Source organism: Triturus cristatus, chromosome 12 (assembly GCF_964204655.1).
Source record: "Triturus cristatus chromosome 12, aTriCri1.1, whole genome shotgun sequence".
NCBI lineage: Eukaryota > Metazoa > Chordata > Amphibia > Caudata > Salamandridae > Triturus > Triturus cristatus.
The window spans coordinates 514,558,730-514,581,873 of NC_140595.1; the positions used below are offsets into that span (position 1 = coordinate 514,558,730).

A 23,144-nucleotide genomic window follows, 5' to 3' on the forward strand; every position below is an offset into this window, starting at 1 on the left:
TTCATTCCAACCAACCTAACTCTGTGTTGAGGGTCTTATGATGCAGTTGGTACCAAAGTAGTTGAGGACATGTAGGACATAAAATTAGGTTCTTTCTTTAGTATAAAATAAGTTATAAACTCATTCCACCCGGTGTCAGTCGACAATTTTTTTGCTGCCAGCTTCCCTAGAATATAGAAGTAAAACATCTGAAGTTGTATTGGGATGCAAACCTTGTACATTAATCTAAATTATTTTTGTGATCAATTATATTTTGTCAAGCTGCAACAGATGGTCTACTCTTCCCTATTTAATTTGAGGTATGCTATTCTTTCTAAATAGCAGGCCTGACACAGTGCTTCATCCTTTGCCTCATTACAAATTACTCAAAGCTGCTTGCTGATCAATACAACATTGCTCGGGTACCCTGCAGTACCCAGAAGCTGTTGATTTTATAAACTATCCTTTATACGTTTTCTAAGCATAAAGATTGATTTTAGCCATCTCCCCTATCCTTAAGACCTTTTGAACAATTAACATCCAGTTTCAAATCCCCCATTTATTGTTGAAGTCTTGAAAATCTATGTGGAGTAACAAATACACATTGTAATTGAAGAAAATAACCAGTCTGGGTTCCAATCAAGGTGTAGCACAGAATCATCAGTCCTGCACAGAACAGATGCTCGGCTCACGTTTGTAGACTAGGGCTAATCCTGCCTGCTTGTCCTTTTTGACTTGATCAGTGATTGGCTCTGCCCATCTCTGCTAAATATCCTGAAGGAACAGTTTGACTCGAAGGGCTCAATCCTATAGTGGTTTGAATCCTACCTCTGAAATCGTTCCCAACACCTACAATTGGCAAATGACATCTCTATCCCCTCACCCCTTTAATACAGAATCCGTCAAGGCTCTGTCCTCTCCAACGCTTTCCAAAGTATACATGGAACCCTTGACCCCCCTCTTCTCATTCCACTTCTATTCCATGCACAGCAAATTTTATGTGAATGCCTCCTCTCCTGACACAATAGAAGCATTGGGTAGAATTGGTGAAGTTGCAATGTTGAATGACCTAACAATACCTCAAACTTAACCCACATAAGACAGAATCCATTCGGATCTCAAAACGGTATAGTCTCACTTGTATATATCCCTGCTATATGCTTCAAACCTCCTTGACTATAAAAGAACCATTGTAGAGACAAACTCTGAGCTTCACCCCAGACAAAAACCTGTACATGGATGCAGCAATGTTCTTGCAAGGAGTGCACAGCAACAAATCAGACTCAGAAAAAAAACCTGTTACTGCCAAAGATTTCAAGATCATTGTCCAATTCCTGTCCTCACAAAATGTGACTATGAAAATACAATTCTGACCAGCACCCCCAAAATGTAACTAGCACCTTTAATTATAGAACTTAACTTGGCAGCCCGACTGGTATCAGACTTCAGAAAACTTGACCACATCTTATCCATAGTAATCTCCCTCAACTGGCTGACCATTGAAGCCGGAAGCCAATTCAAATTAGTGTGCGTTATCCACAAGATTCTTGACAGAAGGACACCAATTTACTGAGCCTCAAACTAACCTCCTCTGATTGAGCTCTGAAGCTAACTTGCTTCCTCTCTGAACCCCTCTCTTCAAAAGAATCCCAAATGTTGAACTAATCCTTCACGGGCAACAGACCAAAGATTTCGAATTCTAGCTCGCCAGCTGTTGGACTTGGCCGTTTCTGCAGGGTCAACCCCAAGCATTTTTCCCTTCTCCGCTTCTGTTTTGTGGGCCTTAGTACCCTGTGTATTTTATCACTGCTAACCAGTGCTTAAGTACTAGTGCTCACTCCCCAAAGCTTAGGTGTACACCTGATTGGCATATTTATTTACCTAGAAGTTCCTTGTAAAGGGGTGCACCAGATATCCATGGCCAGTAAATGAAATGCTTTTAGTGGGCCTGCAGCACTTACTGTGCCACCCACTTCAGTAGCCCCTTAAAACATGCCTCAGGCCTGCAATTGCAGCCCCTATGCAGTTTTAAATTGCCAGTTCGACTTAGCATAATAAACTCATTGGCAGGCCTAAAACTCTTATACATGTCGCCCTTAGGGTAGACCCTAAACAGCCATTTTGACAGGCCACATTGTATTTAAAAAGTTGCACATTAACTTAAGTTTTACATGTCCTGGTTTAAACTCACAAATATGTTTTTTTTCACTACTGTAAGACCTACCTCTTCCATAGAATAACGTTGGGTTACCTTATTAAATGTAATAAATGATCACTTTTGTTTGAGAGCAGGTTGAAATAAATCTGATCGAGATATCTAGCCACAGATTCTTTACCTTTTAATTATCCCCAGGCGCCAGAGTGGATCCGGAAATCGTTCTACGGCAGTACCTCTGCGCGTTGGTAGCGGGCGTTGAGTTACTCCATAACAAAGTTATCCACCGATGTGACGTCTGCAGGGTCCATATAAGCTCTCCCCTGAAGTCGGTTTCTTCCTTTCCGCTCCCCCAGAGTGATCTGGAAAACGGAACCTCTGGCCATCTTTTTTTTTTTTTTTTTTTTTTTTTTTTTGAAACAGTTTATTACAAAATTCAAAAAATATACAAAGATGGGCCTACAACCTTCAGGCCGGCCGCTAGCAAGCAAAAGGAGCATGTGATACAAACAATAGTGCGCATGCCGCGGCAAAGGGAAATACGCAGAAGTTAGAAACGGTGGTAGCCACGCCATCCGGACCCCACATAACGGTTTCATTTTAATATAAATAACAAAAAACAAATCCACAAGGCAACCCACAATCGGAAACAGCGGCATGCGCTCCCCTAGAGGGGGGACCCTACCAATCCATAGGAGTATCAAGAGGGGGAAAAGGTCAAGACGGGGATTAGGTGGACTCAGTGCCCGGAACCGGGGAGATAAGCTGGCTAAGGGGACGGGGCCGGTGACGGATCGGGCAATAACGGCGGGGTACAGATTCCCCCGCGGTAGGCGTTCCAGGGGCCCCATACGTTCACCCATGTCCCAGGCTTACCTCTCGCAACATACACCACCTTTTCCCGAAACATGCACCAATCCATGTTATCCTTCCATGCCGAGACAGTCGGCGACCTCTGGGAACCCCACAGTTGAGCAATGTCGCGTTTGGCCACCATATATCCCAGAGTCACCCACCGCGTCTGCGGCACTGAGTAGTCGGTTGGCTCCCACACATTCAGAAGGCATCTCCTCGCTTCGGGCAGCAGCGACACACGCGTAACCACCCGCAGGACCTCATGCACACCACGCCAGAATCGCTCCACCTCCGGGCATTCCCACAAAATATGGAGAAAGGTCCCCAAAGAACCACACCCACGCTTACACAACCCGTCCACAGCATAGCCCATACGCAGTAGCCTTGGCCCCGTAACATAGACCCTATGGAGTATCTTGAGCTGGACGAAGCGAAGGCGAGCCGGTATGGCCACCTCTTTCGGGGAGGCCACCGCAGATACTCAGTCCTCGTCATCCAGCTCCAATCCATCGGCCACCCATGCCTCACGAAGGTTAGTCAGCAGTCCCGAGCGGTCATTGATAAGTTTTTTATAGATTAATGAAATCGTGCTGTCCGGTACATGTCCATCTAGCACTTTATCCTCCAGAGGGGAATACTCCGGGATGGAGGCAACGTCCGGGAATACGGAGCATAGCGCATGACGGATCTGCATATACCGAAAGTACTCCCTGTCCTGCAACTGGAATTCTGTCTGTAGCATCTCTAACGTTTTGAATCCCCCCCCTCGTCCAGAGATCACCCACCCTGCTGATGCCTATCATGTCCCACTTCACAAAGCCCTTCGAGGTCCACAGGGAGCCCAACTGCTCAGATGCGTATAGTGGCGCCGCCCGGGTCAAACGATCTTTCCACCCCATCGCCACATTAGCCGTGTGCCACACTCGTACCATGACACGCGTGGGGCCCGTCAGACGTGCGTCAAGCGAGCTGGAGTAAAGCGCTCGGTTATAATCACCACCTGGCAGTAACATCTTATCCATTTCAAAGGCCGGGTTTAGAGCGGGCCCGTACAGGCCGTGATTAATCGCAGCCAGCTGGGAGGCCCAATAATACCGTTTGATATCTGGGAGGGCAATCCCCCCGTCATACCACGGGAGCGTCAGCTTCGCCAGGGTGATACGCGGTCTACCTTCCCAGAACAGTCGGCGCTGCAAACTCTCCACCTCGCGAAAGTAGCGCGGCAGCGACATCATCTTAAACAATGCCGCCTGGCCGAGCGGCGAGAGCGGCAAGCGCCTCCAACGCGCGACATCCTCCTTCAGGCGCTGGAGGGGGGGAAGCAAGTTCTGACTATATCGGGCCTCCGCGTCCAGGGTAATGAAGACACCCAGGTAGCGAAATCCCCGCGGGGCGATCTGGATAGGACAGCCCCGCGGAAGGATAGGATCCTCCCCAGAGAGAACATAGACGCACGATTTAGCCCAGTTGATGACAAGGCCGGAGTTAAGACCAAATGAATGCAATACATCAACCAGTACTATCAGTGATTTACGTGGGGAAGCCAGGTACAGGAGAATATCGTCAGCGTATAGAGATACGCGGTCCTCATACTCGGGGGTCCAGCGGAGACCACGAATAGAAGGTTCCCACCGCAGCCACTCCGCCAGGGGCTCCAAGGCGAGCGCAAAAAGGAGCGGCGATAACGGCTAGCCCTGCCGCGTGCCCCTGCCCAGCTCGAACGGAGCCGACACTCTTCCGTTCACAACCACCTGCGCCAGCGGGCCAGAGTACAACAATTTTACCCAACTGATGAATCCTGGGCCAAACCCAAACTTTGCGAGCGTCGCCCAAATATAAGGCCATTCAAGTGTGTCAAACACCATAGTGGCGTCCAAGGACGCCAAAATGGCCGGCTCTCGTATGAACGGGACACGTGCGAGCACCCCATGCAAACGCCGCAGGTTAAGCGCTGTATTGCGATGAGGGATAAAGCCGGACTGATCCTGGTGAATCAAGTCACACACTACGCCGACCAGCCGATTGGCCAACACCTTGGCGAGGATTTTGGGCTCCGCATTCAATAGCGAAATAGGCCGATAGGATGTGACCCGGTCCCGTGGCCTCCCTTCCTTATGGATAACCACGATAGTAGCTAGACGCTGGTCTAGCGGGAGGGAACCCGCCGAGTGGGCCGCGAGGAACATAGCACGGAGATGCGGCGCCAGCGTATCCGGTCGCAGTTTATACAACTCGATGGGAAGACCATTAGGACCCATGGTCTTGCCGGAAGCGACCGAACGCATGGCGAGGGCAATTTCTTCAGAAGTTGGAGCGGCGTCCAACGACACTCTGTCCTCCTCCGAAAGGGAAGGCAGCGCGATATCCCTGAGCAGGGCATGGGAATCCTCTTCAGAGCGGGAGGACACCGGGGAATACACCCCACGGAAATAGTCTGCAAAGCAGGAGACAATTTCTTCTGGTTCAGTGACACACACACCATTCTGTTTCTCAATCAACGGGACAACTCGACTCTCTGGCCATCTTTTGTTTGCTTTCTTCTGGATATTTTCGGAATGCTGTGGTCTAAGATGTCAACTCCACACCCTGACTCCCAACGGTGCGGCTCATGTCTTTAACTTCAGTTGTTGGCGTTGCAGAAGCGCCCCATGACACTGTTTGCGGCGCGGTGGTCAAACCCTCCTTGTCGGTCGCAGTCTTCATCTGCTTCTGAGGACTGCTCGAGGGCCAGCTCCCAAAGTCCTTCGTCCTCGCTATTGCCTGGTAGATGATTGGTGCCACAGCCTTCCCTGACTTTACCGCATACACACAATGTCTCTGCACGCCTCCTAGTCCTCAGATTTCAGAATCGGAGCAAGAATCTGTCCTGCCCCTTCCAGTGTTTCCTGGCATTGGGCTTATATGAGGGAATACTATCTCTCTCTTCATGCCATTTTTGGTTCTTAGCCTCCCTCTGATGAATGTTTAGGCCCCAAGGAGGTTGCTGAATCAGTGATCGACCTCTTATTGGCTCTGATGCACAGCTCTTCAGGGTTCCCACCTGGGACGCCAATGTTGGATCTGCTGATGCCGCCTTTGACGTTGCAGATTGACTTAACTGTGTCTTTACTGCCCAATGCTGATAGACGTCGGGAACGGTGTCAGTGAAACATTTCTTCTTGGGCTACTTCCTCAACTTTCAGAGGTGCACTATGCTATTTTCCCCTTGGAACACAGGCATTTTGGTGGTGATGTGATGACATAACTGTTTCATTGATTGTCTGACCTTGGTGAGGCTTGTGGTCTTGATTCTTCCTCATCCTTGGGCCGGTTTTCTTTTCCCAGTCTTGCTTCGGAGGCTAAAAAAGCTCGGCTTTTGATGAGCTTTTGCATAGAGTTGCTGTGGTTCTGGGGCTGCAGCTTCCTTCTGTGAAGGTGGCCATTGATCACCTACTTTGGTTGCTTCATCAGGGCCAGATGAGAACTGCACCTGTGCTGCCCTTCAGTGAAGCCCTCTTTGGTATTCTGATGGGCATTTAGGCTAAACCCGCTTTAAGGGCCTCCATTTACTGGTTTATAGCTCATAGACATCATCCTTCCCCCACAGCTCTGCCTTTTCCGTCTGCCTACTCCGTGCAGCTTAGTAATTCAGGCTGTTTCAGCCTCCCTCGAAATCCGCACCAGGCCTCACGACCCTCCACACAGGAAATCTAGATGTTCTAGGTCATTATCTCTTTTCTGTCACCAGCTCCGCATTACGGTCCCTTAATACAGCTTGCATTTTGGGCTGCTTTTCTCATGTGCTGTGGGATCCGGCCTCGTGCCTTCTCCACTCCGTCCCTGATGCCTGTTGGGGCACTCTTACTCAGCTGATCCAGGATGGCCATCATGCGGCTAAATTGCTGATTTGTTGTGGCATGGATACCACAGATTCCGTCAGATGAGCCATGTCCCTTTCAGTAGGTCTTCGCCGGCGGGCCTGGCTACACACCTCTGGCTTCTCAAGCCGACACGGCCTTACGCCATTTGTAGGATAGTCTGAGTGGAGCAAAATCTTAATCCGTGAATGCTATATCGTCCTCTTCCCCCCCCAATCCCTCCCCATACTCAGTCTTGTCGGGGATGGTCTCCATTTATTTTCTGTTTGTGCCGTTCTAGGGCAGTGCCAGTTGGCTTTTTTTCATTTATCACCTCCAAGTGGCACCTGGTGGAGTGCTCCTACCCCGGCAGATATTTTCTTTGATTGCATTCTAACCCAGGTTGTAGTCCCTGGTTGTTTTAAGGATGTGTCTTAACTTTTTGGCCCCATTGGGCTCTACGCCGGTGGCTGCACGGCGTTCTATTCAAGTTTTGAATTGAGTGTTTATGTGGTATTGTGCTGATGCACTGTTGCCTTGTTCCTTGTCCTATGGGGTGCTTTGTATGCCTTACAGGTATTCCTCAATATGTTTTTGACACCATAGTTCTCCTTATAGTGGACTCCACATGCTGCCCTTTGGTGCACCGGTGCATGTCAGAAGGTGATGCACTTGGATTCTTCTTGTGCCATCCCCTCTTCTGTTGAGTGTTTCTACACACTAGCCAGTGGTTTCTTTCCTTCCTCTCTATCTGGTTCTCCGCTTTCCTAGCTATCACAAGAGAAGGAGCATGGTTCTTTGTCTAGGGTGCATTGACTGGTCCTGCCCTAAGTGGTGTTTCTTATTTTGCTCTTCAGGCATTTGCACTTGTTGTGCTAGTTCTTGCTATACACATGCAAGACAGGTTTTTTTTCTCTTATGTTACTTGTGGACATACCTTGTCCGTATCTTGGCATGGATGGCTTACTCGGTCAACCCTTTCTCTTCTATGCCTCTGCATGGCGTGTTTTAATCTGATTCTGCCTTGCGCAAAGCTGATGTTGCTTTTCACTTTTGAATTGGAGATGTTTCCATGCCACCTCTGATGCCAACCCTGACATTGCTTTACTGGCCTAGCTATTCCTCAGGTGTACCTCCTACCACTTATTGGGGGTTTATGGCTATTTCTCATCTCCCTTTGCTTCTTGTGCATGGGTTCCTTGACCACCCACTCTTAAGTTTATTCACACAGAAGTTGGTGATCCCTTGGGATTCTTTTCCGGGCACATATACAGTTCAAACCCCTTGAGGAGTTTGTATCCCTTGTACTAATGAGCATACCAGGTTCAATCTTGGGTGACGTCAGGATCCTCACTCAGTATGTGAGGTTTCTTGTTGGTAGGGCGCAGGTTGTCCCGTGCAAATGAGAACTTTCTGGCCTCCACACTTAGGCTGTAGGCACGGTCTCCATCTTTTACTTCAGTTCTTTACACTGGTTCTTTGATTGGACCTTCACTTGTGGTGTTGGTCTTTCCATACTATTGTCTCAGGTTTTTTATCCGCTGCATCAGCCGTGTCCCTTCTCCACCTGCTAATCTTCTTTTAAAATTGGGATTGGTTATCTGAATAGGACTCCCCTGTGGTGGTCTTGTTCAGCTAGACCCTTTTTACAGTACTCCATAGTAGTCCTTTATCCCCTTATGTTTTCTTTTTAATTGTCTCTCGACTGCCTGTTCGTAACCGTGCAGTTGGTATTATGGTTTTCTGTCTGCTTACTTTGTTTTCTGGGGTGTGTGAATCTGCCCCACACCCAACCACTTTTATATGAGGCCATGTGGCTGGTTGCCAGCTCGCCATTGTCTCACCTGTGGCCCCTGACGGATGTTGTGGCCCTATATGTTCCCTTCTTGGGCACATTTTCTTATACAGTGTTTATTCTGTACATATTTGTTTATATATAGATACATCTATATATTCATACCAGGGCTCAACATATCCACTCACCCGCTCGCTATGGTGAGCCAGATTTAATCAGGACAACCTATTTTTAGTGCCTACTCGCTCTTTCTAGCGGGTAGGAAGACAAACTGACTTTTGACCTCAGTCTCTGAAAGCAGAGCAAATGTGACAAGATAAGATCTAAAGATAACGTTATTGCTCACAAAGTGAATGAGCAACAAAGATGCTTTTCAATCTTGTCTCATTTGCTCAGCTTTCAGAGACAGAGGCCAAGTACATTAGTTAGGTTGAGTTGATTTTTCAAGTTACTAGATCTGCAGGTCTAGTAAGATTTTATGGTTTAAATCTTTTATTGCTTTTGAGCAAGAAAAGTAACAAGACCCCCAGCTCCGTGGAGACAATGCAATATAGACAACAACTGTCGCAAATAATGGGATTACCAAGGTAATATAAGCGGAGTGGGTCCACGGGAATACACAACGAAGGGGCAAATCAAAACAAGCAACTAGAACCCGAAAATTAACATCTCCCACCCCCACCCTTCCCCTCGTCCACCGAAAAGGGGGTAAAAGAATAATTGAGAAGTCAACGTGGTCATTTACGATGCTGGGAAGGATCAACTTGTGGGAGCAGCGTGTCCGAAAGGTGGAGAAGTCTAAGGTATCGGGGGCATGTCAATTCTCGGGACTCAGATACTAGTAGACACAAGAAGGGCCGCCACATCTCCGGGAAATCAGACCCTCCACCGGCCAATGTGAGGGTTAGTTTCTCCACACCCAACACCATCCAGAGTCGCTGCAGCCACCCGGAGAGCGTTGGAAGCTGGGCGGTACACCAATGTATCCGGATGTTCTGCGTGGCCGCGCCTAATGCGATAGCAATCATTCGGCCCCTCTGGGATTTTAACGGATATGTTATGGGATTGGGTAAGCCCAGGAGGATGTAAGCGGGAAATCTCGGGAGCTGCGTCTCAAAGTGGGCGTCTATTTCGTCGATCACTTGGGACCAGGATGGTTGAGGACGGTCACAGCCCCATAGGATATGTACCAGGGTGCCTACTTCCCCACAACCCCTCCAACAAAGGGCGCTCTGTCGTGGGTCGAAGTGGTATAAACGGTCCGGTGAGTAGTACCAATATGTGGCTATCTTAGTCAGTGTCTCTGTGAGTCCCGAATGGTTTGCTGAATGCCGGGCCCTATAATGTATGCCTTCCCATTCCTTGTGGCTAAGCGTCCTACCTAGGTCTCGTTCCCAGCGGGCTTGGCCGGTGTTGTATGTATGCGTAAAGGATGTTAATAGCATTTTATAAGGATCAGAAATGATTTTTTTATCGGACGTGCGGGTGATGAGCAATTTCTCGTATGGAGTCAGGAAACGCTGAGCGCCAGGTTTGATAGGTGAATGAAGTGCCCAGTGTCGGAGCTGCTGATAGGGCAGACGCTCTGACTCAGGAAGGCCATAGTGTGATCTGAGTTGTGGGAATGGGATGATCCCATCCAAGTCAAAGAGGTGACCTAGAGATCGACATGAGGAGGAGCGCCAAACAGAAAAGGTCTTAGTGTCCATGCCAGGTTGAAATTCTGGGTTATCAAACAGTGGCGTGAGAGGGGAGGGATAGGTAGTTGGATTGTGGTTAGTATTGGTGCGATCCCACGACTCCAGTATCGTACCTGTGATATACGATGCATATAAATTGGGTGGTCTATGTGATTTGCGAAGAAAGGGGATGCCCTGTAAAGGCATGGCTGCCACTGCCTGGTCCTGGAACAACCAATTTTTCTCCGATTCCAGGCTGTGCCATTCCACCAGATACCGAAGTTGTGAAGCATAAAAATAAAGCTGAAGATCAGGAACCCCTACACCTCCCTTCTCCGGCGGAAGAATGGAGATCGCATGTTTGAACCGGGGTTTGTGGCCTTGCCATATGAAGTGTGCGAGGTCCGATTGGGTCTGTTGAATCCAGCCCAGGTGAGGGCGAAGAGGGAGTGTCTGGAAAAGATATAAGATCTGTGGGAGAATGGTCATCTTGATGGCCGCTATTCTACCAAGCCAGGATAAGGTGTGATGCTTCCACTGATTTAATTCCTTACGTATAAGCGCCCGGAGTAAGGAGTAGTTGGTGTCGGCCGTAGCCTGTATGGAGGAGGCTAGTTGTGTTCCCAGATATGGGATCCAGGAAGTGGACCATTGTATGGGATGTTTTTCAAGTAGATGAGCCAAAGTGTGCGGGGAGGGGGAGATGTTAAGTGCTATGGACTTATCCACGTTAATCTTAAATCCTGAGGCTTGTGAAAAACAGTGCATTTCAATGAAGAGGGCTCGCATCGCTGGGATCAGGTTAGAGAGGGAGAGCAAGATGTCGTCTGCATATAGGCTTATAAAGTGTGTACATTCACTCCAAACTTGACCCCAGAGATAAGGGAGTGGCGCCTGATCTGTAATGCCAGGGGCTTCATATAGAGTGCGAATAATAGGGGTGAGAGGACACCCCTGTCTGGTGCCTCTTTCTATGGGGAAGCAAGAGGACGTATGACCATTAACTCGAATAGTCGCCTTGGGCGAGCAGTAGCAATTGAGGACCCAAGTGTGTAGCTTCTCACCGAAGCCGACATGTGTCAAGACCTGCTCCAAGTAGGGCCAGTGCACCCTATCGAAGGCCTTCTCCGCGTCAATGGCCAGGAACATGTAATCTCCCTGAGTGCAAGATGCTTTTTCGAGGAGGTGCAAGACCCGTTTGGTGTTATCACTCTTTTGTCTCTGCGGGATGAAGCCTGCCTGATCTGGCTCAACTAGTTGGGACATGTAGGGTGCAAGGCGGGTCGCTAAAATTCTAGTATAAAGTTTAATATCGATGTTTAGGAGGGAGATCGGCGTGTATGCGCCACAAGACGTCTTATCCTTCCCGTGTTTCGGGATAACCACTATTGATGCTTCAAGCATCTCCCCCGGGATAGCTCCGTCCTGCGCAAACGTGTTAGACAAGTCCCTCAAGAAGGGGGCCACCTGGCTACAGAATGTTTTATAGAAGGCCGCCAAATAGCCATCTGGTCCGGGCGACTTACCCAGCTAGAGGTGAGAGATTGCTGCTATGACTTCTTCTGTCCCAATGTCCCTATCTAAATAGTCGGCTTGTGCTTGAGTGAGGGAGGGCAAGTGTGCGGATTCCAGGTAGTCGACGCTACGGTGGGCATCTATAGAGTGTCGCATAGAAGTCTCTAAAGATTTCCGCAATGGCATCATCTTCGTTGACGAGGTCACCCCTAGAAGAGCGGATGGCATGGACACCCTGTCCTTGCCAAGATTCCCGTGGTTTGTGATCTAAGAGGCGACCGCAGCGGTCGCCACCCATGTAATACGAGTGGCGGAGCCGAAGGGCCGCATATTCGGCCCTGTCTTGGTCTAATGCTGCAAGTTGCTTACGCTCCGTGCACAATTTCCGCCAGGCCCGGGAAGCGCCGGTCCGCTGATGCATTTGCTCCAATTCCGTGACTTGCTGAGAGAGTTCGGCCTGTTTACGACCACGTTCAAGGTTGTCTGCTGTAGAAATAGATATGAATTCCCCCCGTGCCTTCAATTCCGACCATTGTGTCGCTAGAGAGGTGTTGGAATTGGCGTTGAGGGTCAGATAATTTGTGTTAGCTTTCTGGTTTTGTTCGATTACGGAAGCTCGACGGAGTAGCGTGTCGCCGAGGCGCCAGTGTCTGAGAGGCTGCGTTGTTGGTGGGAACTGAAAAGTGGGGGGGAACCATGATCCAATGGTGAGCGACTTCAAAGGCGCGGTGAGGAGGGGTGGACGAGGAGACCCTAAACCCAAAAAACACAAAAACACCCTAAAAACGAAAACCAAGAACCAAACAAAGACCATAACAGTAAAACCCAAGAGAGTCAAGGAAAATAGTCTGTCATACCGAGATGACCGTACCCTAAAGAACTAGTCCGATACTGACGGGAAGGAAAGAAAAGTCCGTGCAGTTACCTTGTACACGACGGTGAGCGCTTGTCTTGCGACAGGATGCGGAACTTTTGCCCAGTGGTTCCTTCCGTCTAGCTGTTAAATGGAATTCTGGGTAGTGCGAGGTTATGGGAAATGTAGTTTAGGAACTGCATCTGAACTTGTAACGACTTTAAAAAGAGTTGGGGGTTCATAGTGCTAGCAACTAATGCACCATAGTGTAAAAAATCCATGGGGTTGAATCTGAAAGGATTAGATGTTATGGAGCATGCTCAATGTGAATTTTTTAATCTCTAGAGGTGCAGGGAAAATCTTGGGGAAACCAGGCTTGTGGAAGTGGCTTCAAGGCATGCTCCATAACATCTAATCTGCCGGGCCCGTCTCCCCGGGCCTCAGCTGCCTAGACTGGCAAGTCCCAAAATCGAGGCCGGGGATCCCCACGGCCTTGTGCAGCACCGGACTTCCTCAATATGGCGACCAGAAGCACCACAGGATACCAGAGCGCCTCAATTCGCCCCCTGGGAGCAGTCCGATGAGGGCGGGAGGTGGTAGGCTGCCTCTGCAGATTCCGGTCTACTCCGCAGGCAGATCAAGGGCAAGGCCGGGGATAGATCCGCAGCTCCGACTCCGGCGCTCCCCGGAGCAGGCCAAGGACGAGGATCGGAGGCAGCCGGGTGGAGAGCTGGGCAACCCGCGGGTCTTCCGTCCGGGTGCCTGTAGTTCGGCTGGGCTCAAAACAGCTGGCCTCTGTGGTCCGGACTCCGGACCACCGCGTTGTCGAAGCCGCCTCCAAGCGGTGGCGAAGAGAAGGCTAGGCCGGTTCCCTCGCGGTCCCTGCAGGCAACCGCTCAAGTCATCTGCAACGGGGTCCCAGGGCAACCGTGGCCAGTGTCTCACCAGGAGGGCACTCCGGAGGCGCCCTGTGCCAGTTTCACGCCCCGTGGAAAGTTGTGTGTGCTAATTTGGCGGACGGCGGGCAGGAGCTCCGGACAATGCGTCCTACCACGCCTCCATCTTGGCCACGACCCCTCTAGTAAGATTTTAAAGATTTTTCAAGCCCTGCATACCTATTTATGTACATGTTTTATACCTTCTTTTATTAGGTATCTCTATAGTAAGTTAGGTTCTCCTGCCTCTCTTATGGTGGAGTGTTATTCTGCTGGCGTTGTCTCGCTCTTCCTCATGTCCTTTTATTCTTCACTTTTTCCAGTCATCTGTAAGCTCTAGTCTGAAATCCCTTGTTGCCACCCATCAGTGCCGAAAAAGCAAGGGGAACTCTTGGAAGACATACTTTTAAAAAACTGTACAACTTTTTGTGTTTGTATACCAGGATTATTTAAATGTCACTCAAATGGATCTATTTGTGGTAAATAAACGCCTCATTAAATATTTGATTTCCAGTATTTCATATTGCATATGAAAGTCATTCATGGGTAATGTTTGTATTTCAAGTGCTGTGAATCTTAGTAGAACATAATGTTTCAAATTCATCTAGCCAAAAAACAAGAAAATACATGCAGCCGTTGGGCTTATTATTATTTCTTGATATGCAGCTGATCACAAATTGATGATATGGGATTAGGATTACCTTGTTTGAACTATAATTAAAGCACCATATGTAAAGCACTCTGAAGATAGATGCCAATACTGTAAAATTGAACATTAAAATCAAGTTACCTAAATGGAAATTGGGTGTATTGTACAGTATTTTCAGTGTAGTCTGCACAACAACACTATACTTATTTTCTTTATTTGTTTTACTGTATTTTACATTGGTTTTACATGTTTTTGTATTGATTTGTAATGTAAACCATAATTTCAATTAACATTGATTGTCAATAGGAACACAAGGTGTTGTTGACTGGCACACCACTACAAAACACTGTGGAAGAACTTTTCAGTCTTCTTAACTTCCTTGAGCCTCTGCGGTTTCCTTCAGAATCTACCTTCATGCAAGAATTTGGGGACCTTAAGACAGAAGAGCAGGTGTGTAAGTTGTTTTGTTTACACAACCATGTTTCATTGTTTTTTTAAAAGTTATATTTTCATTGAGAAGACAGGACAAGGAAAGTGTATGAACTATAAACTTAATAATGAAATTGGCAGTTTTTCAGCAGGCAGTACTTTAATTTTTTTAAACAAAGGAAAGTTAGAAGTGCGGCGTTAATCATACCCATCTACTATTCCTTATCCAATCAGCTAAACACCTGTATTCAGAATCTAGCTAATAGCAGCAGCCCAAATGAACAGATATACCCGTCTAAGTTGTGATGGGCAAATCCAGATTTGGCAGTTTCTTGGACATGTATTCCAGGTTGCCTCAAACTTGCCAGTCTGATGCTTTAATACCAAGGCCCAGGCTTATTCAAATGTCAAAATACCCTCTCTTTGAACCGCAATCGCTACTTTCTGTCCTTATGTTTTCTGGGGCTGGGTTCCTTGCCATCGAATCCTTCTACCCAACGCAATGACACTTAGTGTTTGTTTTTGTTCATTGAATTAATTGTACTAATTGTTTATAAAAAAGAAATACTTACTGTTACATAGTTCAAGTGTATTTGATTTGAAACGCCACAAGAGAGCTACAAATAATTAAACAGGATAAATATGTCAATACAATCACGCAAGCATTTTCAATTTAAACATAAAGAACTAGTAAAGGCAATTTAAAACCTTTGATTTTATGTTGAGAAAGCATAATAGTCTAGCCTTTTCCACCAAAGATATACCCAATCTTGAAAAGACCAGTTAAAAAAAATTGTCTATAAAGAGCATACAAGGCAGTACAAATAAAATAGCTTGATCATAATCTTGTACACCATTATTACAGAGTTGACAAATAGGTTCTTTAAAAGCAATTTTGCCCCAAGCAGCCGTAATCACACCCATTGGTAAAGCATTACTTTCTGGTGCCCAAGAAGGACAGAGGACTCCGCCTTATTCTAGACTTGCGCCCTCTCAATTTCTTCCTGAAGGAGAAATTCAAAATGTTCATGTTAGCTTGGCTTCTGGCTGCCTTAAACCCTGGAGACTAGATGGTAGCATTGGATTTACAGGATGCCTACTTCTACATTCCGTCCTGCCTGCTCACAGTTGTTACCTGCATTTCACAGTGGGCCATGAGCATTCAGTTGGCTCGTCTCCCTTTTGGCTTTACCAGTGCCCCTTGGGTGTTCACAACGTGATGGCGGTTGTTGCCGCTCACCTGCGGAGGTCGGGAGTTCCAGTGTTTCCCTACCTCGATGATTGGCTGTTGAAGGCTGGCTCGCCCCAGACAGTCTTTTCCCACCTCCAGACTACAGCTGACCACCTCCATTTGCTGGGGTTTACTATAAACATGCAGAAGTCACACCTGACTCCCTCTCAGATGCTCCATTTTATCGGAGCTGTTCTGGATACAGAGCAGCGTCTTTCCTAATCTCTGGAATTGCGAGTCGAGGATATTCAGGGTAGCATGCCGATGTTTCAGCCTCTGTCCTGGATTTCACAGAGACTGACTCTAAGGCTGCTGGACCTTATGTATTCTGCTGGTAACACATGAGGGCTCTGCAGTGAGATTTGAAGTCCTAGTGGGCACAACATCAGGGGAGTCTCTCTGACGTGGTCTAGATAATAGAGGGAACTGCAAAAGACCTGCAGTTGCTGCTGATAGAAATTGATTGGGTCAGCAGCAGACCACTTTCACTTCCTCATCCACAGCTGACTGTAGTGGTAGATGTATCACGCCTAGGCTGGGATGGCCATCTGGTAGAGATGAAGATCAGAGGGCTCTGGTCCCCTTAGAAACTTGTTGGATGTGGAGAGTGATCAGATGGGCATTAAAAATCATTCTTCTGTCCGTCAAGGGAAAGCTAGTTCAGGTGTTACCGGACGGCACTACCACCATGTGGTATTGCACCAAGCAGGTCGGGTGGGGCCCTTCATCTCCAGACATGGCTTGAACCTCAGGGCATTTCCCATGTATTTCAACATCTGGGGGGCTCTCGGATCACCAGAGCGGATGAACTCCGTTGTCGATGCCTAGCAAATCATGAATGGCGTTTCTATCTGCAGCTGATGAAAGGTCTTTTCGGAGATTGGGGCGAACCTTGGTTAAACCTATTCATCACTGCTAAGAACACACAATGCCAGCACTTCTGTGCGCTAGAGTTTCCAAGACGACTCTTGCTTGAACATACTTTTTGTCTCCAGTGGAGCTCACGCATTTAGTATGCCTTTCCACAGATACCACTCCTGCCCAGAGTTCTCAAGAAGCTCAGGAATGACCGGGCCTAAGTCATTCTTGTGGCTCTAGACTGGGCACGGAGAGTATGGTATCACGAAATCCTGAGGATCCGTCTGCTCTTTCTGGAGGCTCTACCATCCGAGCAACAAGGCAGTGTCCTGCACACGCTCCGTTCCACAAGATCCGTATCTGTGACTACTGTGTTATCTTGCGGCGTCCCTGTCCTGGACATCTGATAGACTGCATTGTGGGAATCTCTGCGAATCACTCCTGCCTGGACACTTTGCCTGTTCAGTCCTCTTGGACTTCTGCTGCTAGATAGGTTCTACTAGATAAGGTGTTACCGAAGGTAAGTAACTTGTTCTTTACATCTCCTTATATAGTAATGACACTGTGGGATTTTCCTAAATCTTCCAAACAGACAAGAGACTACTGGTATGACAACGACACTCTTCCACTGAAGATTGCACTTAAGGATTACCTTATACAGGGCAGCATGTTGGTCTTTGACTTATAAATGTTTAAATAATGGGAAAAAGCATTAAAGAACTTTAGCCCTCATTTCCAGTGTAGCCTTGAAGGATTTCTAGTTTTGTGTTCATGATATCTTTTATGCAAGAAAGGATTTCCTTCTAATATAGCGCCACATCACATGTGTGGCTTGTGTTAAGTTTATTACAGCCCCTCTAACATATCTCAGAACTATTCAGCATAGTCTCAAGCATAACACTGCTATAATAACAACTAGTGAGTATTGTATTAATATCTAGCTGCTTTCAGCATAATCCAAGTCTCTTCTGGGATTATATCCTAGTTCTCTTTCCAAATGTATCATTCAATTAGGTTTACGAGTAGTCTGTAATTTCGTCTGTAGTGCATAAAATCTAGGTTCGAGGCATGTGGGCTGCTGAATTCATATCTGTGCATAGATCGCCGCCTAGTGTTGGGTCCGGATGTTTGCACGTTGTTGTCCTGGAAGAGTCTTCGAAGTATCCTTGGATAGGTGACTCCTCCCCTGGACTACAGTGCGCATGGGCATCCTCTCCATCCTCAGATTGTTTTTTTCCGCCATTGGGTTCGGATGTGCTATCTTAGCTCAAGTTAGGAAAAAATTTTGTCGAGGCCACAAGGCCTTTAGTTCGCGTCGGTACTGTTTATCGATCGGTTTTCGATACTCTCTGTTAGTTTACTAACTTTCAGCACCGACTTTGTTCGCATTTACCTGCCCATCAACTACTTCGACGATGGAATCGAGGACGCCATTCAAAAGGTGTCCGGTATGTAATGCGAAGTACCCACACATCGACGTCCATCCGGTGTGCAACAAATGCCTTTCGCCGGACCACGACGAGTCGACATGTATGGCCTGTGCCCGGTTCCGTTCAAAGAAGACTCTGCGGAATCGTCGAGCGGCGAGGCTCGAAGCGCAGCACGCGGCACCGGCCCCAGCTGACATCTTCGACGACGCGGACGACGTCGAAGAAGTAGAAGTCTTACCCTCCAGTCCCGTTTCCGACCAAGAACCCGGATCGGACGAGGCCGACGAGTCACTCTTCCACAGAGGTGAAGACGACACCGAGGTAGGAGACGACGAGGAGGCCTTAGGGGCCGAAGAGAGTAGCTCCGATGATGAACAAGGCCTACCTGTTCAAACCGAGAATTCACCAGTGCCACAGACTATGGCTCCGGTCGAGGGATCGCCTTCGGGCCTTACCCGAGACCTATCACGCAGTCCTTCGGCCCCGCCCTCGGGCCCGGCCTCGGACGTTCAGCGGCAGCCATTACCGCTTAAGCCAGCTGGTTTCCCTTCCACGAAACCGAAACCGAAAGCTGCTCAGGTTCCTACGAAACCGAAACTGAAAGTGGCGCTAGTCGGATCGAGGCCTTCAACACCTTCGACGCCGGCGCACCGTGTCGGCACCGACCGCACCAAGGGGGACTTCGGTGCCGAACTCGAGACGGGCGACATGGGAGTCGACAAACGGAAGAAGGCCATCGGCGCCGAAAAACCTGCTCGGTTACCGGCGTCGACGCCACCGACACCGAGGGCCGTCCCGCCTGCTACGCCTCGCAGCACTCCCTCGACGACACCGAAACCTCACGTGTCGAAGACGTCGACGGTGATCTCCGCACCTCGGCTCGATGCACCACGGGCGCAGAAGATATCTGCAGCCGCCTCGACGACCCTGGCGGGGGCCACGACCTCTAAGGCGCCCCGAGTACGGCCTGGCGCAATGCCAGGCTGCAAAACCAAGGCTGCCCTCCAGGACCAGTCGGGTTCGATCGATCCAGCGGTTTCGTCGGTGCCGACCAGCATTACCTTCGGCTTGCCTCCATCCACAATCCCGAAGGCGTTTCAACTCAGGACACAGGCCACCAAAACTGCGGTTACGCCTGTCGAGCCGTCTCCGTCACGCGTCATCGACGCCGACACTGGCAGGATGATTCTCCACGACCGAAGGATAACTTCGGAACCGCCATTGGAACCTTTCAGGATCCCGCTAAAGAGGAAGCTGCCTGTGGACACAGAACCTCTCCTGTATGAACCCTTTCATTCACCCTACCAGGATCCACACCGGGCCTCCCCCACACGCTCCGACACGGATGCATTGGAGGACTACATGGGTGAACAAGTCCCCTACCATGTGGACACGGACCCTGATGACCAGCAGGACCCTGACCAAACTTGGGGCGACCCTGCAGACCCCAGTGCACCTCTTGATGCACAGGACCCACAACTATATGGGGCAAAAACGTCACCCACAGAGGATACTGCGGCGTTCAACGCTCTGATTGAACGGGCGGCGAACAACCATGATGTACAGCTTCACTCTGATATCATAGAAGATGACTTTCTAATGGACACCTTTGCATCCTCAGAAAGACATGTAAAGACTCTGCCAATGTTGAAGGGGGTCCTTAAGCCAGCCACTGACATTTTCAGGGAACCCACCAGGGCACGAGTGATAAACCCCAGGATCGATAAGAAATACAGATCAGCACCTGGGGATCCTACTTACATCAGAGGACAATTACCACTCGACTCCATCGTTGTGGCGAATGCCCGCAAGAGGGCACACTCGCAGACAACGGGTGACGCTCCTCCCCCGGACAAGGAGTCCAAGGTGCTGGAGACCTCCGGCAAGCGAGTTGCCGCACAAGCTGCAAGCATATGGCGCATAGCTAACACTCAAGCGCTCCTCGCTCGCTACGACAGGGCGCACTATGACACAATGGAGCAACTCCTTCAACACCTCCCTGACCCCTACAAAGAAGGTGCAGAAATCCTTATCAGAGAGGGACAGCTACTCACAAATGCTGCCATCAAATGTGCACTAGACGCTGCTGACACGGCTGCAAGGGCCATCAACACTAGCGTCATCCTACGACGTCACGCCTGGCTACGTATCTCAGGATTCAAGCCTGAGGTACAAAACAATATCCTTAATCAGCCCGTCAACCCCGACTTTTTGTTCGGGCCTGAGGTTGACGCCACCCTCGAGAAGATAAAAAAGGACACGGACACTGCAAAGTCCATGGGCGCCCTACAAACTCAGTCCTTTCGGAGCGGCTCCTTTCGTCGCCCCGGAAACAAGGGAGCAGGCAGAGGACAGGGGTCACAACAAACATATAACAAGGGTAATATGCAGACCACCTACGATAAGAACACCCGAGGTGGCTATCGTGGCTCCAGTACCAAGGGCAGAGGACGTGGCTACGGCAACACCAGGTCCTCCCCCAAGAACAAGCAGTGACGCCCTCTCCCTTCCTCCCGACCACATAACACCTGTCGGGGGAAGGCTACAACGGTTCCTGTCCACGTGGAACTCCATCACCACGGACAGGTGGGTCAAAGATATTATAAAATACGGTTACTGTCTGGAGTTAACTTCCACTCCACCCACAATACCACCAAGAAACCGTCCTATGTCCTCAGAGCACTTGACGCTCTTACAGCAAGAGGTAGAAAGTATGCTTCTAAAAGGCGCTATCGAGGTCGTACCCGTCCACGAGCGGGGCACGAGGGTTTACTCCCTCTACTTCTTAATTCCAAAAAAGGACGGGTCGCTCAGGCCTATATTAGACCTGAGACCCCTGAACCAGTACATTCTTTCGGAGCACTTTCACATGCTCACTCTACAGCAAGTCCTTCCGCTTCTCCAGCAGGGAGACTTCCTAGCATCACTGGACCTCAAGGATGCGTATTTTCACATACCCATCCACCCCTCACACAAAAAATACCTCAGGTTCACTGTTCAGGGGCAGCACTATCAGTTCAAAGTCCTTCCCTTCGGCGTGACAACAGCGCCCAGGGTTTTCACAAAGTGCCTAGCTACGGTGGCGGCACATTTACGGAGACAGCACATACACGTCTACCCCTACCTAGACGACTGGCTCGTTCAAGCGAGATCGGCCCAGCAATGTGCAAGCCACGTGTCCCGTACCATTCACCTTCTTCACAGTCTGGGATTCTCACTAAATTACCCAAAGTCTCATCTCCAGCCCGCACACGTACAACAGTACCTAGGTGCGACTATAGACACTCTGGCGGCCACAGCTCAGCCAAATTTAGTGAGGATCAACGTCATACAAGCGCTGATCTCCAAGTTCAGACCCAACCACTCGCTTCCAGCGCGAGTGTTTATGCAGTTGATAGGCATGATGGCCTCCTGCATCTTCATAGTCCCGCACGCGAGATTACATATGCGCCCACTTCAGGAGTGCCTAGCACGTCAGTGGAATCAGGCTCAAGGACAGTTGAAAGACCTAGTGTTGGTGAGCGGTCGGGCATACAACTCTCTGCATTGGTGGAATCCACAAAACCTTTGCAAGGGCCGACCGTTCCAAGAGCCTGTTCCACAAATAGTACTGACAGCGGACGCGTCTCTCCAGGGTTGGGGAGCTCATGTACTCCACTACACAGTGCAGGGACTATGGACGACACAACAGAAGAAGATGCACATCAACCTTCTGGAACTGATGGCAATCTTCCTGGCCATGAAGGCTTTCAAAGTACATCTGTGCAACAAGGTCGTGTTGATCCGGACGGACAACATGACCGCAATGTACTACATACAGAAGCAGGGAGGGACACACTCTCCACAGTTGTCTCATCTGGCTCAGAGCATGTGGAAGTGGGCCATTCAGAGGAACATGTTCCTCATGGCGGAACACCTCCCCGGCAAGGACAACCAGATGGCGGATCTGCTCAGCAGACACAGCCACCAGATGCACGAGTGGGAGTTACACCCATCGGTACTCCAACCGTACTTCCAGCAGTGGGGTCACCCAGAAATAGACCTATTCGCGACAAGCGAAAACGCAAAATGCCAAAGCTTCGCCGCCAGATTCCCACACCCGCAGTCGCAGGGCAATGCGATATGGATGAACTGGTCCGGCAAATTTGCGTACGCTTTTCCTCCAGCACCGCTGATACCGCTGGTGGCTCGCAAACTCCGACAACACTCCCTGACACTCGTCCTAGTTGCTCCCACGTGGGCACGCCAGCCGTGGTACACCACCTTCCTCGAACTTTCCGTGGTACCGCATCAAAGGCTGCGGATCAAACCCGCGCATTTGACGCAGAACCATGGAGAGGTTCAGCACCCAGATCCGCAACAGCTGAACCTGGCGATCTGGCTCCTGAAGTCCTAGAGTTTGGCTATCTCAATCTGCCACCTGACTGTATGGACATCATCAAGGAGGCCAGGAGACCCACTACAAGAGCTTGCTATGCAGCCAAATGGAAACGGTTCGTCATTTATTGCGGTAATAATGACATTAACCCGCTGGACGCATCCATCCACAACATCATATGTTACCTCTTACACCTATACCGATGCAATCTGGCGTACACCTCTATACGGGTCCATTTGACCGGAATATCAGCCTATCTGCAAACCAGGCAGCACCTCTCTCTCTTCAGAGTGCCTGCCATCAAAGCATTCTTGGAAGGACTCAAACGAGTCATTCCACCTAGTCACCCACCGGCTCCAATGTGGAACCTCAACTTGGTCCTCACACGCCTGATGGGTCCACCCTTTGAACCTCTACACTCATGCGAGATTCAATTCCTTACCTGGAAAGTAGCCTTCCTGGTAGCGATCACTTCCCTAAGAAGAGTTAGTGAACTCCAGGCACTAACCGTTCAAGAGCCATTTATTCAGGTTCACGCCAACAGGGTCGTACTACGTACCAACCCCA

At 49.2% G+C, this 23,144-nt stretch overlaps 1 protein-coding gene across 7 annotated transcripts in view; it reads left to right on the forward strand.

Moving 5' to 3' along the window:
• The window catches only part of CHD9 (chromodomain helicase DNA binding protein 9), a 1,905,864-nt gene that overhangs the window by 766,517 nt on the left and 1,116,203 nt on the right, over positions 1 to 23,144 (forward strand). For all 7 annotated transcript variants that reach the window (XM_085637757.1, XM_085637759.1, XM_085637761.1 and 4 more), the window contains one exon: positions 14,558 to 14,701. In XM_085637757.1, the coding sequence (XP_085493883.1) occupies positions 14,558 to 14,701 (144 nt within the window). The remainder of the gene's footprint in view (positions 1 to 14,557; positions 14,702 to 23,144) is intronic.